The following is a 20,844-nucleotide window of genomic DNA, read 5'->3' on the forward strand; positions in this document are numbered from 1 at the left end:
TACGTTTTCTGCTTGAGTTAGTTTGATAGGATCTGCTTGTAATAGATCAATGATATTTTGTATGAAGTTGCATTGCTATCAGTTCGTATCAGTTTGATGACTATTTCGAGAACCTGTCCTCTAGGTCATGGTCCAGCAACTTTCAATTAATAAGGAAGTTTTCTGCTAAGACAGTTTGATAAGAACTCTTTGTGACAGATCAATGATATTGTCTATAAAGTTGCATTAATATCAGTACATATCAGTTTGACGACTATTTTTAGGCCCTGCGCCTTAGTGCATGGTCCAGTGACTTTGAATTAATTAGCAATTTTCAATGATGAAGTTGTCTTCTTAAGTCAGTTTGATAAGAACTACTTGTGACAGAGCAATGATATTTTGTTTACAGTTGCATTACTATCAGTACATATCAGTTTATCGACTATTATGAGGCTCTGCCCCCTAGGGCATGGTCCAGTGAATTTGAATTAATTAGCAATTTGCAATGTTAAGTTTTCTGCATAAGTCAGATTGATAGGAATTACTTACAATAGACAACGATATTTTCTACAAAGTTACACTACTGTCTGTACATCTCAGTTTGTCGGCGATTTTCAGGTCCTGTCAACTAGATCATGGTCCAGCGACTGAACTAATCAGCAATGTTGCTGTCCATCAGATTGGGTTTTTGTCTGAATTTTATATCGATAGGCGAGACATATCTCTGTGTCAACAGTTTATTTAATAATTTCTCGCTTGATGAAATGGGAATGTTAAATAATTATATGCTATAAATGATTTAAACATATCTATTCTTTTCAACAGGATTTTCTAGTTTACGACACGCGTAAAAGAACCCTAGAGATAAAGTACAATGTCATAGAGAATGAAAATCAATCTTTAAAAGCTGAATATATTGATGTCAATCTGCTTGGTCAAGTGTTAGCATCGGCTGACCATAAGCAGTACTTATTCCCTGATGATGAAATAGTTGCTGACTACGTACCATACAGGGCTATCAAATCTAATGCTCATCTGATCGTTTCAAAACGAACTGCGGTTGTGGTGTCTGATTTAGGTTGTCCACAAAGAACTTTACTTTCAATAAGTAATTGCTTTCAAGCACCAATGGGAATGGTTCTTATTTTCAACGTTTATGGCTGTTTGTCTGATAATATCAAAGAGCACCTCATTTTACACTTTGCTAAGTTTCTGTGTCGGTCAATGAGTGAATATATAGTACTTCATGGTATGTCAAGCAAAGGAACTAGTTGGACGTTTTTTGACAACGCCGTCAAAGAACTTGGATTTAAAAGAACGGGATCTTATGGAACAGGTGTAGTAAGTGGCAAAAGAAGAATAAAAAACAAACTGTAATAAAAAAAGGTAATCGGATACACCTTTTTGTGTAGCTTCTATTTATATAAGTTTTTCATGAGCAGCAGTATCAAATCATCATATATGGCTACCTTCATACGTTTCCTGTAGTAACGAGCACATAACTTGATTCTGCTTTCCAATCAATTTGACAGAGAGGAATTGTTCTATATATGAATTTAGACATATATATATATATTTTATATGTGTAATTCAGTTTCATATGTTTATACAGAATTGTACAAGTGATGTCTGAAAACGCCTTTTTTGTTTACTCTCTCTCTGATAATAAATGTCGTTCATTTAAGACGTGTGGGTTTTATGAGCTAGTTCCCAAACCAAAACTTTAAGTTAAATGACGAAGCCCATATCGTCACATGGTGGAGAGACCTTATAAAGCTTTTAAGAAGAAATGTACAAAATTTTGAGAAATATCTGTGAAGGTTTCAAGACACAATAAATTTTATTTCTGAATACACGAGTACTGGACACGTGGTTGTTATTCGTCAATGTGACCAGGAAAAATTTGATGAATTATGAGATCATTAAGATCAGTGACTTATACGAACAAATATTCACTTTATAACACAATTTTTCCATACATACATAGACATTTATTTTTACACATATGTCCAGAAACGCCATTTTGTTTACTCTCTCTCTGATAATAAATGTCGTTCATGTAAGACGTGTTTTTATGAGCTAGTTCCCAAACCAAAAACTAAACTTAAAAGATGAGGCCCATATCGTCACACAATGTAAGCTTCCTGTAGTAGCGAGCATATAATGACCCTGCTTTTCAATCAAGTTGACAAAGGCAATGTCAGCTTCTGCCATCCCTATGCGTCCGTCATCCCTCCGTCTAGATCTTTTTTCCGGATTTTTTCTTTAAAACTCTTCCGTCCCGAAACTGTTCAATGGACTGACATCAAAGTTTGTCTGTTTCATCCACTTTATCCACTATGAAATTTGTGATTTTCGTCCAGGTTGATTTAACAACATGGCCACCGTGGCCAAGAATTGAACATAGGGGTAAAATTGTAGTTTGATTGATATCTCGAAAAATATAGGAATAACAGAAAACTAACTGGGGAAAATGGCACAACAAGCTACATGTATTATCTACCCTGAACATTTATGAACAATCTATTTACATGTTTTGGTGTTATTGGCCCTACAATGTTGATAATTTGATATGTTGGCAGTTCTTTGCTATTGTTTCGAAAACTTTCGTAGCCAAGTTAAACTGAAAAATTCAAAAATTATTCACATGGCAAGTTCCATCTATCTGAAAAGTTTTAGAAAAATCCGAGCTCCTAAATGAGTTATTGCCCCGAAATGTATGTAGTATTTACCAATTATCACAGTTTTTGGACTGTTATGCTATATAATAACTGTAAGATCTAGGTTGAAAGGGTAAATTGCAATGATGGTTTGAATGACATAATAAATCAATGCTTAAACTGGAGAAAATCCCAAATAATTGTTTTGAGAAACTGCCCCGGAAAAACCGTTATTTTCCAATTTTCCCAGTTTTTTATTGCTTTAATCTTAAAAGTAGTTTAAATTATAAATTGAAAAAAAATGATCAACACAACAAGATCTATGTACCTTGAAAAATCTGTTTTCTTTTTTTTAGAGTTATTCTGCCCGGAAATATGCACTTTTTCAAATTATTTGCTGTCATCTCGAAGACCCATAGGAGCTAGCCAAGGTTAAAAATGCAAATGCAAAACTGATCAGCATGACAAGATATATATACTCTGAAACTTTCTGAAAATTTGACAATCTGTTTTGGAGTTATTGCCCCTGAACTGTTGATTTTTACTGTTTTATGCAGTTTGGCTTCTGTCTCAAACACTACAAGAGCTAGATTAAACGCATAAATCAGAAATGATCAGCTACGCAAAGAATAACAGGTATATGCATATAAAGGTCCTAATTAGCAGCAAGTTTCTAAAAGGTGAGCAATACAGGCATAGATGTGCCTCTTGTTTATTTCCTTGTTCAATAGGCCATTTTCATATTACAGACTTTTGACTCCGGATTATATAATTTTTCGACAGATTACCTACTCTGTGGTAGGACATCTGGTATTCGGTCAAATAAGAGCAACGAAAAGAAGTAAAATAAAATATTTTTTACGTATAAAACACTGCAGAGTAGGTAACCTGTCGAAAAATTATAATCCGGAGTCAAAAGTCGGTAATATGAAAATAGTCTATTTTGTGGTCATCATTTTAATAGTCGCAATTTGTATGTTTTTTATTGTGTGTTTTAGTTTTAAGACAAATAGTCTAGAAAAGAAAAGGGGTGGTTTCTGCACAGCACCGCACACGTAAAACTGGGTTGAACCATTAAACAGTTTGTGCCTGTACGAAGTCAGTCTATCTGGTCCATGGGTTTTTTTGTTGTTGTTAGTTTTTGTATGTCCACTTTTCGGAAGAGCGAATTGTTGATGGTTGATGTGGAATGTTGTACCGTATGATATTTATCATGTTTGCTATTATCTCCTCTTAATGTACAAGCCTGGTTGGTCGAGTAGTCTTGGGCGTTGGGTCTATGGCGTTATACACAGTGCAAGTTGCCACAATGTCATAGAAGCAAAGGTTCGTACCAACTGAGGAGAGAAAATTTTGCTAAGGCAAATTTGCAAATCCAACATATATATATATCTATGTATAAGTACGTCTAAACAAGTGACAACTCTACGACAGATCTATCCATTGGATCACTAGTGAAAGTGATACACGGCTGAAATCACATTTTTTTTTATTCATAACTGCTCTAAATATTAGCACAACAATGTTAAATCTGCAATTTTGCGGAAGCCAATTTTTGTTCTTCCCTCGCCGGGATTCGAACTCATGCTTTTGGGATATCGAGATAACACCGCCTGCTCTGTGTCCATCGCTCTAGACCACTCGGCCACCTAGACTAAACTAATAATTCAGCTTTCGGTGGCCTTGTGTTACCTATCCTGGTCAGTAGAATCTAGAGTTGTAACACAGTACATGATATATTAGGCATGAAGATGGGATTGATTGCAGATTAGCTCAATATCTATCGTAATGGATCATATGATAAAGTAACAGAAATAATTATTTTGATAAGTACGTCTAAACAAGTGACAACTCTACGACACATCCATCCATTTGGTCACCAGTGAAGGTGACACACGGCTGAAAACACATTTTATATTCATTAACTACTCTAAATATCAGCACAACAATGTTAAATCTGCAAATTTGCGGAAACAAATTTTTGTTTTTCCCTCGCCGGGATTCGCACTCATGCTTTTGGGATATCGAGACAACACCGCCTGCACTATGTCCATCGCTATATACATGTATATATATATATATTAACATATTTCTGAGTACAGTAATATGTTTTCTTGTGGGATGTTATCTTACCATGTCTGTCTAGTACAAACCAGCATAGATCTTTATCTCATTACATTTTACATGCACATAAAGGTATTAATAAAAAATACCGAACTTTCGACAATATCAACCAACTGAACGAATGGAAATATTATGCATGTTATTGTCCTGAATATACTTTTAATATTAATTGCTGAACAAGGTACGTACGGGTTTCAATCAACCACTAAATGTTATAGGCGCAGCCATTTTATGAAGATAAGATAACATGACATTCAGAATTAAGAGTATGGCTAATATTGATTGGTCGATGTGTGCAGCTGGTATTTTATTACTAGACACTTCGTGCACTCTGTACGGAAGCCGGTTAGTGTCAGGATGTAGTTTTTTTAAAGTCGTTATAACGACTTGGCTAATAAGTCGTTATAACGACTTGGCTAATAAGTCGTTATAACGAGTAAAGTAAGCTAAGTCGTTATAACGAGTAAAGTATGGTAAGTCGTTATAACGAGTAAAGTAAGCTAAGTCGTTATAACGAGTAAAGTAAGCTAAGTCGTTATAACAAGCTAGATAAGTCGTTATAACGACTTAAAAATAAAAACTACACCATGACAATAACCCCGCTTTCGTAACTCTGCGTTATACAACAGGTAAAACAATATTTTCCTTAGCCCTAACAGAACTGAGAAGTCTTTTCTACGCTGTGATAAGACACGTATGTTTGAGTGCAAAATTGATAGGCAAGGGAGATAAGTACAAAGTACGTTAAGAAAAGCAACGAGAACATATCTTTTTTTACTACAAAATACTGTCCTATTAATTTTTCTTAAATTCTAGCAAGGTTTCATTCATGAAATCAAACCTTCTAAAGTCTGTATCTCGAAAAGGGCTACTATTGTTGCCTATGATGAAATTAATTGTTTTTTTTTTTTTTTTGCAATCTACAGCTATTGCAGTTAATCAGTCAAACAACAATTCATCCATCCATCAAACTTTATAATAAATCAAATTTATTCTTGCATTTATTAAAGTTGCATGTTGTCTGGTTTATCTGTGTCAGATAAAGCTGAACTACTAGGTAAAAATTTATAGGGTCTCATATTTAACGATATATATTTCTAAAAATTAAAGTTGTAAACGGAGCCTTTTATATTAGACAAAAATCACAATGATATTTTAATTTACTGGTACTTCTGCCTCCGTTAGTCGAATGCTATTCGTCCCCAAGGGTATCATTAAAACATTAGTCGGTGCTTGCAGCTTGGATTATTTATGACATATCTTTCTCAAAATCTCTGTTTTAAAATGTTTTTACTGAGGTTTCAAGTCACTTAGGCAATGTTGACCTTAGGTGGTATTTGCTTTTCTTTTTTTCCCTTTTTAGCATAAAGCCCTCTAGTATTCAAGTATGCATATTATATTAACGGAGTTTGTCTCTCGTGCTGTGTGGAGTTTCCCCGTGCTAGAGGTGTATGTTCTTATGTTTTCTACAAGGATCACCAGTCATTCATTTTACATTTGATATCTAAATTACCAATATATATTCTAAATACTTTTATGCTATCCCCAGTGCTAGGGGCCGTCTTAAACTTGCAGTGGCTCACTGTGACTATGAAATGAAGAACAGCAATAAATCGCTGTTTTTTGCTTTTTGTGTGCTGTTTGCTGTGCAGGTACTGTTTTTGTGTCATGGATAGATACCCCATATCCTTCGTTTTTCTATTATATACATCTTTGCTTTTATGTTTTACTGGTTAAGCCTTCCTGTTGAAGGAAATCCAGAAAAGATCTTCGGAAGCACCACACCAAAATTATATTAAGTCTTATTTTCATGGAAGCAACTTTGCATTAGGGATTTCACTCTAGGTTGGAGTAGAATTTTTTGACAATAATCGCTGTGTTCAGAATCTAAATGCAAACAAGCAAAAGATAATCATTAAAGCAGTCTGCGGTTCGAGGCCCTTTATAGCTTACTGTTCGGTATGAGCCAAGGCTCCGTATTGAAGGTTTTACTTTGACCTATAATTGATTACTTTTTTACACATTGTGACTTGGATGAAGAGTTGTCTCATTTGCCCCTTATACCACATCTTCTTATATATGTGATATTTTTGACGGAATTCAACATTGAAATCTAATCAAAGTCGAAAGGAGTAGGTCCGGTAAGGGCCGATTTTGGCCTCAAATTTCAGGTTCATATAACGAAGGATTTTGGACACTTTTTGAACACTAAAGTGTCTATTTCAGTTGATTCTATTAGTTTATGTGAAAGATTTTAACTGATTTAATCATTAAAACGCTCCGATTCAAACTTAAATATGAAAAATATATCAAATATGCCAAAAATGTCACTTTTCAGATGGTTTTTGTCAAAAATGTAAGTGGCCGCATCCGTGTTCATCCTCAACCTTTATATATGTTATGTATTATCATCAAATACAACTTACATTTCAATATTAAGAATGAACACAAATGCGGCCACTTTCATTTTAGACGGAAACCGTCTAAAATTTAACTAAAATACTAAAATTGTGAAGATTTCAGTAATTTAGCCTGACTAAAGGATGCTAGTACCCGATATATGTGCATTGTATTGTCAAAAACAGCCCATATTTATGTAGCAGAAGCATTCTTCTTACCAATAAATAACTTAAAGTTTACATTTTAACAATTTTGTAAAACTGCTATATTTTGGGGCCAAAAAGGGGTCTTAATGGACCTACTCCTTTTACTCATATGTCATTTTCGGATTGATAACTCTCAAGTTTTAGATATAAACGCCAATGTTGTAAAAACGTTGTCGCATACGTACACTCTGAAGCTCAGTCAACGTCAATTTTAGTTTTACTATTTCGGTGATAGGTAAACTTATTTTGCAAAACTAAAACCTACAGATACGTTTTACGTAGACCAAGCCAATACACAATACAGCTGTCTTTAAATCACAATTTTTGCTGATTTCCCTAATAACTTCCTTAAATTACATTGTAGCTACATGATAAACAGTATAAGGAGCCACCAAAAGGACAATTAAAGGCAAAAGAAACCAAAGGAAGAATAAAAAATGTTCAAGAAAAATCTGTCATTCTAACGCTTGTATTTGACAATCACTTATTCATTTCAACGGATACTCAGATTTGTAATAATCAGTTTCAACCGAGATGACATAACCCGTGTTACTGAGCTTACATTCTGTATGCGCCTGTCCCAAGTCTGGAGTCTGTAATTTATGAAGTTGTTGTTGTTTATTGTTGTATATCTTATTTGTTTTTTCGTTTATTGCTTTGTACGTTAATCATGCCATTAATTTTCTTTTTTTAATTTGTCACGTCTGGACCTTTTATAGCTTGCTATGCTGTATGGGTTTTGATTATTGATGAAGGCAGAACAATAACCAATGGCTAACTTCTACATTATAGAGACTATATGTTATACAGATGTTTTATCATACCACATCTTTTTTTTCTAATATAAGTATATAAGAAAAGGGGGGGGGGGGGGAACGTTACAATAAAAACAGTATCATTTAACATTAGACTTCGTCCTTTAGGATGTTCGCTTCTCTGTTTCAAAATAACAAGCTTTTTAAAAAAAAACTGTAATAAATTGATAGTTTATATATAAAGGAATTTGAAAAGCAGAAAAATGATAGGTCCCTGTCCGAGTTTTTGAAATATAATCAATTGAAAATTTTGGGGGAAATGATTCTCTCTATTTTTTTCATACATTTAACACGGCCATCTTTTTTATCTAAAAAAAAAAAGGAAAAAAAGGATTTTAAAAGATTTTGAAAAATGGCTTTTAGACTATATGTTATAAATATTATGAAAGAAAAAGTAGGGGTTATCAGGCAAATTTTTTATTGGTAATACATTGATAAAACTAGAGGATTCCGGTTATCTGACAAAGGTCAAAAACAAGGAGTAGCGAACTTCTTTAAACATCTACCGATGCATATTTGTAACAAACTGTTAATGATGCTTAGCTTAATTTGGACATTTGAAACTGTAATAACATTAACGGTACCAATTTTCTGCACCAAATGCGCATTTCTACAATTAATGTCTCTTCAATGAATGCATGAGGCCAAAATATTTAAAAATCCAAAACTAAGTTTACAAATGCGAATACCAGTAAACATGATAAAATGGCAAATGAACAATGATTGGACATAAAGGCACCGACTATTTTCATATTACCGACTTTTCACTCCGGATTAAACATTTTTTCAACAGGTTACCTACTCTGCAGTCGAACGTCCTGGTACTCAGTCAAGCAAGAGCAACCAAAAGAAGTAAAGTAAAACATCTAATCGGTGCAACTTAGGGCAAAATTTTTCTGTTTTCCGATCATTTTGTCGTCTATTGAAAACATGAGAAGGTAAATTTTCCCCCAAAAATGTACTGATTGTAAGCCAGATTTTTTTTCGGTTTTTTTAATTTGTTTTTAGTGGCGGATCATTGACATGTTTGGAAGTCTCTGATTTATTTATTCACCACTTATTAATACTTTGGACGAGTTAGCCCCCAGTCCAAAATACCTATCTTTTCAAGTTGCAGTCGAAATTCCCGCCCGTCAATCTTTTTAACATTTTCTCAATTTTTTCTATGCATTTTTGTTTCGTTTTCTTTAAAATGTACATGCCACTTCCGGTCTATTTTTTTGTTAAATGTATTTCTGCTTTGAATCGATCTGATGAGTAAAGCCCTTTTCAACTGATTTTTATAGTTTGTTCATTTGTTGTTCTATTACATCAATGTCCCAGGTAAGGGGAGGGTTGGCGCCTTCAAACTAGCGTAACCCCGCCACATTCAGTATGTGACTGTCTCATTGGCAATCATACCACATCTTCTAATTTCTATATCTGCATGTGTTTTTACTACTTGATGACTTTTGTGTTATTGGTTTGCTTTACTGTTCGAGTTTATTTATTTATACCATTTCCTCATCTGGTATGCATATTGAAATGTGTGCACGATTATTGCACCATAATAGAAAAAAGAATGATTGATTGGTTTAATAACGTCCAGTGGCAAATATTTCAATCAGGATAATTCAAGTTTACAATTAATACGATAGGTAAATCCTGCAATAGGTGGTCGAACGAGATGAAGGTTGGGAAATTTAGAATGACCCTGGAATATGGGTATTTTTTATAGGAATAAAATTCAGCCTTGCATCTGGCAACCTGTACGGATTCCCCAAAGAATAGTTCATAAATTGTGGTAAGGTTTTTTTTATCATGCATGTTCACATCCGTACCGGAAACTCAACGTTTAAGTAGTTCAATCAAACCACCGATTGCATATTTCAGGTAGGATTTACTTAAATAACCACCTTCATTCTATTGACTTCTTGTTGGTTATCATCTTTTTGGGGAAATTTCCCCATTAATTTGGCCGTTAGTTTTCTCGTTTAAATTGTTTTACATTTAGGATTTCGGGGCCTTTTATAGCTGACCATGCGGTGTAGGCTTTGCTTATTGTCGAAGGCCGTACGGTGACTTATAGCTGTTGATTTCTGTGTAATATGGTCTCTTGTGGAGAGTTGTCTCATTTGCAATCATACCACATCTTCGTTTTTATATCAACCCTACCATATTCTTTATTTGCCTGTCCCAGGTCAGGAGCCTAGTTTTTTCGTTTGAATTGTTCACACTTTAAAATCTATTTTCATGGGCCTAGTCAATTAATATTGGAGTCGAGCGCACCTTGCACGAGCGGAATTCGAATTCATAATCTCAGCGTTGACTGGCTAGTGATACAGTAGTTGGACTACTTGGAGCACTTGGCCACCGAGGCCCCGACAGATTAAAACATACGAGTTAATTTATAGCTATTCATAAATAAGGGGATCGGGTATGATTGTCAATGAGACAACTATTCCTCAGAGATAATTTTAAGTGGTTTTTAACAATTATATATACTTTGTATATTTGCTGTAAATGTTGAACAGTTGAAATTAAAACCAAATTCTGCAAGATTATAAACTCACTTCAAATGTGTCAATTTTTTTCATGGTCTCCCATAGAGTGTATTTTTTTCAAACGGGCTGGGAAATTCACCAGATTAAATTGATTGATTGAAACGGGCTGGGAAATTCACCAGATTAAATTGATTGATTGAAACGGGCTGGGAAATTCACCAGATTAAATTGATTGATTGATTGATTTGTTGATGTTTAACGCCACTTTCAACACTATTGTGCTATTTCGTGGCGGTCATTTTTTATTGATGGGGGAAGCCGGATTGTCCGAAGAAAAACCACGAACCTTCGATAGGAAAACTGACAATCATGGGCCTAGTCAATTAAGATTGGAGTCGAGCGCACCTTGCACGAGCGGAATTCGAATTCATAATCTCAGCGTTGACTGGCTAGTGATACAGTAGTTGGACTACTTGGAGCACTTAGCCACCGAGGCCCCGACAGATTAAAACATACGAGTTAATTTATAGCTATTCATAAATAAGGGGATCGGGTATGATTGTCAATTAGACAACTATTCCTCAAAGATAATTTTAAGTGGTTTTTAACAATTAACGGCAACCTTACGGCCTTCAACATGAGAAAAACCATACTGTTTAGTCGCCTATTTAAGGCCCCGATATACATGATTACAGTTAAACAAGAGTTTGTGAGGAAATTAGCCCATTTACTATACTGTATCATCTCTATCTCTGATGTTTGTTGCTTAATTTATCAGTGTGAATGTTTCCCCAGCCAATGATTCCTTTCAATTGTGTTATCTGCTGCTGAAAATGTTTCACCACAGTGACTCTTTTTTATTCTTACAGTATTTGTTAGACGACATATTTCTCGCTGTTGTATACAACGGAATGTGCAATCATTGTGCAAGGCATGAGTATTTTCTTCAAGCCTGTGAACTTATTTTGGTTATCATCTCTGTGGGAATATTTCCCCAGTCTATAGATAACTATTTGGTTAAAATCTTTGTGAAGAAATTTCTCCAGTCTAAATATTTTTTTTGGTTATCAACTGTGTAAGGAAATTTCCCCATTCTATTGATTTCGGTATCGTTCCCATCTTTTCTGGGAAATTTCCCCAGTCTATTGATTTATTTTTGGTTATGAAATTTTAGTGATTTCGTTTTCGTTATCATCTTTTTGGGGAAATTTCCCCAGACTTTTGATTTCTTTTTGGTTATCAACTTTGTAGGGAAATTTCCCCATTTTACTGATTTCGTTTTCGTTATCATCTTTTTGGGGAAATTTCCCCATTCTATTGACTTCTTGTTGGTTTTCATCTTTTTGGGGAGATTTCCCCATTCTATTGAGATAATATTACAGTGGATAGACAAAGAGGGGCCTCTTTACAGACCTGAAGTCGTATATCATTAATCTGATAATATTAATATTTGGATGGCGAGTTGTCTCATTGGCACTCATACCACATCTTCTTATATCTATATAAAACGTAAACCAGACGTTATTCAGACTGTTTTCTTTTTTAATAAATCCTTTGCCGCGCGTTGTGTACTGATTGATACTTCAGTCTGGGAGAACAAGATTTATTTCAGTACTAGTTGTTATAAGCTTTGAGCAAACTTCCACTGAGTAATTGAAATTAATTTCCTATCGAAGGTTCGTGGTTTTTCTTCGGACAATCCGGCTTCCCCCATCAATAAAAAATGACCGCCACGAAATAGCACAATAGTGTTGAAAGTGGCGTTAAACACCAACAAATCAATCAATCAATCAATTTAATCTGGTGAATTTCCCAGCCCGTTTGAAAAAAATACACTCTATGGGAGACCATGAAAAAAATTGACACATTTGAAGTGAGTTTATAATCTTGCAGAATTTGGTTTTAATTTCAACTGTTCAACATTTACAGCAAATATACAAAGTATGACATAAATGCAGCTTAGAAGTAACTACATATACATATCAGTTCTAAGAGTTTGTTGTGAGTTCCTTTCTCGATCTTTTGAAGTAACGGTGAGTGTATTCTACTTCCAGCAGATTAATGATATACGACTTCAGGTCTGTAAAGAGGCCCCTCTTTGTCTATCCACTGTAACATTATTCCAGCGATACCTTTACCAGTGTATTCTTTGGAGACTTTCACTGCCCTAGTCACTACACTACACTTGTTTCGTCATCTAAGGTGGTTATTTAAGTAAATCCTACCTGAAATATGCAATCGGTGGTTTGATTGAACTACTTAAACGTTGAGTTTCCGGTATGGATGTGAACATGCAAGATAAAAAAAACCTTACCACAATTTAAGAACTATTCTTTGGGGAATCCGTACAGGTTGCCAGATGCAAGGCTGAATTTTATTCCTATAAAAAATACCCATATTCCAGTGTCATTCTAAATTTCCCAACCTTCATCAAATTAGAATCTATTTTATTCTCTTTTTTCAATGTTTTCTATTTTTGTGAACAAAATGTTCCAACAAACATTTAACTGGCATGATTGTAACAAATATATTTGATGATGGTATCAAATAACACTACACAACAAAACTTGGAGAACAATCTCAAGAAATAAACACGTTTTACTTTTACATATACAAGAAACGTAGAAATTATTTGTTAACAAGTATTGGGGAAATTTCCCCATAAAGTTGATAACCAATCAGATATCAATAATTTGGGAAATTTCCCCAAAAAGATGATGACCAACAACAAATCAATAGAATGGGGAAATTTCCCTAAAACGATGTTAACGAAAAAGAAATCAATAGAATGATAAAATCTCCCCAAAATGATGAAAACTAAAAAGAAATCAATAGAATGGTAAAATTTCCCCAAAAAAGACGATAACCAACAAGAAGTCAATAGAATGGGGAAATCTCCCCAAAAAGATGATAACCAACAAGAAATCAATAGAATGGGGAAATTTCCCCAAAAAGACGATAACCAACAAGAAGTCAATAGAATGGGGAAATCTCCCAAAAAAGATGATAACCAACAAGAAATCAATAGAATGGGGAAATGAGACAACTCGCCATCCAAGTCATAATTTGTAAATCATTATAGGTCAAAGTACGGGTTTCAACACGGAGCCTTGGCTCACACCGAACAGCAAGCTATAAAGGGCCCCCAACAATGACTTGTGTAAAACCATTCAAACGGGAAAACCAACGGTGCCTTCTAATCTATTTAAAAAAACGATATACTTGCATATAGATCCTTATACAATGAAAGTTTTTGAAAAGTTGTGGTCCGAACGTTTTGACCATCGAAATTTTGCAATAGAAATAATAGTTAGGACCAGAAGATTTTAACAGCCAGTGCAGGACTCGCACGAACGCCAGATTTAGTTTGAGGGGCGATATTCTGACGCGTTTTTTAATTCTTGGTCACTTATGTTTAGAAAGAAAGGGGAGAAATCCAAACAATTACCGACCAATCACAAACGTTGTTGCAAATTTGACCTTATGACGTCAAAGAATTTCCCATAATGCAATTATTGCATATAAATAAAAAACTACTATACCAATTGAATAAAAAATATTGCATTAACATGACAAGTTATACCAATTGAATAAAAAATATTGCATTTGAATGACAAATTATACCATTTGAATAAAAAATATTGCATTTAAATGAAAAAATATACCATTTAAATGAAAAAATATACCATTCAAATAAAAAAATATTGCATTTAAATGAAGAAATATATCAATTAAATAAAAAATATTGCATTTTAATAAAACATATCAAATTTTTGCAACCAATAACATGCCATAGTCCATTGTCTAAATACTTTAACGAACAATTTATTATCTTAACACTCAGGGTGCTTTTGCATTTTGTTGGTTTATAGCTAATGATGTAATATTACATCTAGTAGATAGTTCAAATAAGATTAAGTATGAACTTTAGTTAGGAACCAGACAGACTAAGGCACAGACGTTGAATGTATACGTATACAGAAACACGTAGTGAACAAAACATTTATACTGGACTTTGTCGTGTATTTACATGTATGATTTACACTGTGTTTAACAATAATTGTGGCTGTATTTGAAATTGAATTGATATAATATTTGGTATCCGAATTGATGTTTTATTTACTGTGAGCTACTCCCCAGAACATTTGTTATAGCAGGGTCGCCCGAAACCCCTGTTATAGAAGTTCGGGATGAAGGCTGGGAAATTTAGACCATCACTGAAAATGAGGATATATTGGATATTGACAGAAATTTGGCTTGCAACATGCCACCTACGGATCCATTAACATGCAGTGGGCGTGACACTCTCTCTACACGCCCAATTCTGACCGCGAATGTGGCTGTGTACTTGAACATCCCGTACAGCCAAACGAGACAGCACTTTTGCAAGGGTTTTACAGCCGGTCTGAAGAGGACCTAAGTGACCATTTTTCTATTCACCAGTACCCCTTGGAGGTAAACAATTTTAGAAAATCATGTAAGTACCGAAGTACTGACTACTGAGATGATGATAAACCCGGGGGACTTATCCAATGTATTTAATAAACAACAAAATAAATAATATGTAAGCTTTATTTAATACGATCGTTTTGAAAAAAATAAGAAAAATTGAAATGTGTAATACTATATAATATGTGTACACCTCGAGAATTTACACATTGTTCTTGATATCCATTTCTTGAACGATAAAACGTATTACCATCAAAACAAATAGTAAATGAAACATTTAGGTTGTATTTTCTGTTACAAATATAAAAAAAAACACATATTTACCTGCATTACATACTATATGTACGTACATCTCAATCCAAAATGTCTGAGATCACATAAAGATTGTTTACATCACGAAATATTTACTGTATGAAATCCATTTCGGAACAATAACATGAAGATTTTTAAATACAAATGAACGATACCTTTTATGAAATGTACGTGTTAATACAGTATTGTCACACTTGTTTTAATGCATTATTTCGTGGTTTAAAAAGTACTTTATTTGAACCGTTTCATTGTTTTTTAAACGTAAATGCACTGACATATTACATTTTAAGCCATAGGATTTTTGTTTATTTCACTGATAAAACAAGGACACACTCGAAAAAAAAAACGGACGTAAAAATGAATTTACTATCCAAATTACCCTTTTCAATGCAAAAACATTTTTTTAAGGTGTCTGTATATCTAAGTATGTACAGATTCCATGTATGCGTTTCTTTTTGACATTTGCATTGGTATGTGTATAAAAATGGCGTTAATCTATATTTTGAAATAAAGCATTGTAAGGCTTAATTAAACGTGTGTAAAACAAAATAATGTAGGGTTGATAATATCTTTTTATCACAAATACTAGTTTAACTTCTATGATCTTGTATATAAGGTTCTAGCATCTTTTTTGACGTCCTACCAGAAAGGAAGTCTGTTTGTTTACTTTTTTGATACTATTCACTCGAAAAAACGTGATCACACTCGAATGAACCCGATCAAATCACTCGAAAAAACACGATCCCAGCCGGACACTATACCTAATGTGGTAGTAATATGCAATAGAAGAATTCCGAAAAAAGATTCATTTCAAATTGTTATGAACATGTGCGTTATCGATATGAAATTCTACATTTCGTATGAATACCATTTATAAGATATATACACTTGGTTTTGTGTTTTTTCTCAATGTCTAGTGTTAAAAATATTTCATACATTGTCACGGCTTAAGACATGTAAGACAATTAAAAAATAAATCAGAAAATAAGTTTTTAAATGTTACGGTAGTCTGATCGTATTGTAGGGCTAGAAACTCTTACTTTACTGGGACAAAGTGCATATTAGAGGGTCTGGATGGGTGCTCCTTCATTTCTATATTCTTTTAATTTTTTATGCCATTCTTCTCTATTCTTTATATTTAAACACTTCATTATTCTCTATTCTTTTTTTTGTCCATTTTTTCTCAATTCTTTATATTTTTTGCCCTTTATTTTCTAATCTGTAAACACCCATCAACACCCTCAAACTAAGTAGGCTTAGGACTTTTGCCTTGCAAATGGGTTACCGATCAAAAGAACTATTGAAAGAGGTCTTTTAATTTGTTATGAACGTTACTTTCTTCACAAACATTACCATTTAATGTCATATTCAATCCGAGCGTGTATGTGTCCTAACACGTCATCTAAATTTTGTACGGCAAAACGATTGATCTTAATCGTGGTTCTTGCGGTAGACTAGGCGTTGTCGTCATAAAACAATTTGAGTACAATTATCGAACCAAGTGTCAGAACCCAACCGATCAAAATACTGAATTCGGTGAAAAAGCTTGCCGTTTAATTGCTAATTAAAGAGAGAAAAAATGTGTTTTTTTCGGCATTATTGTAATTTCTACGATGTTGATTAGTTCTACAGTATGTTTATGCAAATACATATACCTGGGCAAAATGAAAGGCCAGTTCAATTTGCCAGGTTAAAAATTTTCTTTTTGTGGTGATGTTTAAACACTAAAAGGCGGTTAAGTTCTAAATCAACTGCGTTTTAACTTTTCGTTATGTCCATAAAGATGTGTATGTTTTATGCTTTTTTTATGGATCTATTTTTTTCTTCAGTAGACAAGTAATTTATTTAATTTTGTCTGTTTTCTTGTTTGACAGACAAGAAAGGATATGGGGTATACATCCATGACACAAAATCAGTACATGCACAGTAAAACACACAAAAAGAAAAGGAACAGTGCTTTTATTGTTGTTCTTCATCTCAAAGTCACAATGAGGCCTTCACCACGGAGCAAAAACTCTCTACTCACTGCAAGTTTAAGTTGTTTGTTTGACTTTTTATGTTTATTTGTTTTGTTTGTGTAAGCTTAATATAATAAAAGACCAGAGTTCAAACGACCCACGCGTTGCACATATTTTATCTATCCAATGGCAAAACTAAAAAAATCTTCTTTTTTTTTGTTCTTTTAAACAATCAATAAATATCTTAGAGAAATGAAGGCTTCAGAGCGAATGCATCGCGATTTCTGTTATAATTAACTTTTCAAAGGGACATAACTCGTTAAAAATATTTGACCAGAACTTATTTTAGAAAGTATCAAAGACATTGATGATATAAACCTATAATATAAGTTTCATAATATTCTGGCAAGAATTGTACACATGAGTGTGCTAACAACGCAATTTTCATATAATCTATGTTCCCAAGGGACATAACTCTTTTAAAAATAATTGATCGGCACCAATTTTCAAATTTGTCTGAGAAATTGATGATATAAACCTAAAATATAAATTTCATAAAAATCTGGCAAGAATTGTACACATGAGAGTGATCACAATGCAATTTTCTATAAAATGAATATTTCCAAGGGGCATAAATCTTTCAAAAATAATTGATCGGCACTGATTTTCGAACTCGTCCAAGACATTGCTGATAAAAACCTATGATATAAGTTTCATAAAAATCTGACAAGAACTGTACACCTGGGAGCGCTAACAAGACCGGACGGACGGACGCACAGGCGGACGGACGCCCGGTATTTCCATTTCCCCCGCAACGCGTTTCGCGGGGGACAAAAATAAGGAGATGTGACATGATTGCCAATGAGACAACTATCCAACAAAGTCTAAGTATGACCATTTTATTCTGTAACTGTTTCATTCATGGAGTCTTATCGCGGAAAGTTGGTGCAATTAAAACATTACAGATTTCAAATGATATATTTCAACTTCAACAAATATCCTCAAATATATTATAAATGAAATGAAAGTATTTAAAGATCTCTTTCGATAATATTTTTGTTTTTGGTTTGTAGTGGCATGCAGTCAAACACTTATTCATTTTTTTGACAAATAGTCGAAAGGAGGAGGTATGCTATTGTTGGTTCTTTTGTGTAGTTTCTATATTTCTTGTTGTTATTCAACTGGTAAAACGGGGAGGATTGAGATCAAACATAAAATAAGCTAAAACACACCATAATAATTGTATTTTTAGGTTAATTTTATAGCATGGATTCCTTTGTTTTGTTTGATCAAGTTGATTGGTTGATTTTTGTTTGCTTAATGTTCAGTGGCAAATATTTCTCAAATATTCAGGCCCAAAACAAATTGAAATTAAAATAAGAATTTTGTACAGAGTGGGTCGACCTGGAAAGATTATCAAAATTTGACTTACCACGTACAGGAGTAAATAAATCATACGTCAAAGAAAAACCGACAATACCATAGCAACAAAAGAAATAAAGGCACAACGTCAAATACTAGTCTAAAAAATAATTCATAGAAAAAAAGTAAAGACTGATCATGAGCTTTACGAACTCCACCAAAACCTTGGTGTTCTCGTGTGCTCCGAAATAAATCATCTTCGACGACAAAAAATGTCCGTCGTGACAGTTATGTTCCTTCCATGGTACATTGTATAAACACTCTACACAGAAATATGGTGGATCAAACTGGTTTATCCAATGAAATGGCAGCAAACTTTACACTTATCTGTTTGTTTTTGATACCTTCAGGAAACATTTCTGTTTTGTGTCCAGAGTTTAACTGATATATTGACTTCCTGGAGTATCAAGTTGTTAACTCAGGGTAAGATTTAACTTGTTGTTCCGGTATACACCATAATACATGTATTCTCATGTAATCACAGTTTACTTCAAATCTTTACAAAATAAGTGCCACATATTTGCAATTGAATCTTGGGTAGGTGGCAAAAAGTATAATTGCAAAAATACCGAACTCCAAGGAAAATTCAAAACGGAAAGTCCTATGGAATACAACTATTATATTCCTGACTTGGTACAGGCATTTCCTTATATAGAAAATGATGTATTAAACCGGGTTTTACAGTTAGCTAAACCTCTCACTTGTATGACAGTCGCGTAGAATTCCATTATATTGGCAACAATATTCTCCATGCTCATTTGAAAGATCGACTTCACCATCTCATTAAACAGAGCTTTTTCTATAAGAATGGGAATCGTAGATACAAATTTATGGTTTTGGGTTACAATAATTCATATTTTGTGAAGAACCACACTGAATCTACCAGAAAATATACTGAAGATGATATTATCAAAATATTGGACTTTTTGATCGACAATATATTTGTTGAGTTTGGAAGATTTATATTTCAACAGACAGTCGGTATTCCAATGGGTACTAATTGTGCACCCCTACTGGCCGATTTGTTTTTGTACTCGTATGAAGCAGAATTCATTCAGAACCTTCTAAAAGACAAAAAGAAAAAGCACCTTGCGAAATTCTTTAATTTTACTTTCCGATATATTGATGATGTCCTATCATTGAATAACCCATATTTAAGCCAATACTTACATCTCATATATCCCAGCGAATTTGAAATTAAGTATACTACTGATACTAAAAGGACTGCTTCATACCTTGATCTTTTCCTCAATATTGACACAGATGGACGACTTCACACGTGAAGTATAATAAATAGTATTACATACCAAGTGTGCAAGCTTAAATAAAGAAGTAAAGAGGAGCGTAATCAGTATCAAATCTTTGCATTCTTCACTGCAATTCAATACCTTTATAATTCTTATATTTTTTCTGTGTTTTCACAGAAATCGTCTTACACATGTATGAGAAATTTTACCAATAATTAAAATACGAAGAAAGGATCAAATTATAAGATACGCTAATAAGGTATCTATTATAGAACACGAGTGTTAGTGCAATTTAGTATAAGATGGTGACGATGGATTGCTGCTTAAAGTCAAGCGGCAAAGTTGATTTTTATTTTGGACGGGAACATATGTTAATGTGATATGCATAATAAACCCTGCTTTGTACTAGACCGACTTGCTGGGGTTGATTTACAACTTGCTCGCTCACAAGGCAACAGTACGTAGGAAGACATCAGATCCGTATCCGGGATTTTGAAAAAAGGGGGGGACCGGGGCCCTTATTAGGCAATGTTTGGAGTGGAACATGTAAAACATTTTCATTAACAATGAAAGTAGCTCCATAAGGAGGATTCGGGTAAAATCCGCCGCTTCACATGTCACCCTAGTCTGACACCTTATTCTAATGCCGAGCCGACCAGTCCTTTCTCTTACTCCTTAATGCTGCGTGCTCAGCGTAGTCGCAGCAAATGTCACTTTTAAAGTTTTTGTTTTGACCAAGCCGGGTTTCGATCCCATGACCTCCTGCACTCGATGCAAACATGCTTCCAC

The 20,844-nt window shown here is 34.0% G+C and overlaps 1 protein-coding gene across 1 annotated transcript in view; it reads left to right on the forward strand.

Moving 5' to 3' along the window:
* Positions 1-7,907, forward strand: part of LOC127723927 (uncharacterized) — a 31,293-nt gene extending 23,386 nt beyond the window's left edge. The window contains exon 4 of the mRNA XM_052230644.1: positions 7,734-7,907. Within this exon, the coding sequence (XP_052086604.1) occupies positions 7,734-7,907 (174 nt within the window). The remainder of the gene's footprint in view (positions 1-7,733) is intronic.
* Positions 7,908-20,844: the final 12,937 nt, after the last annotated feature.

Source organism: Mytilus californianus, unplaced genomic scaffold (assembly GCF_021869535.1).
Source record: "Mytilus californianus isolate M0D057914Y unplaced genomic scaffold, xbMytCali1.0.p SCAF_13, whole genome shotgun sequence".
NCBI classification, from domain to species: Eukaryota; Metazoa; Mollusca; class Bivalvia; order Mytilida; family Mytilidae; genus Mytilus; species Mytilus californianus.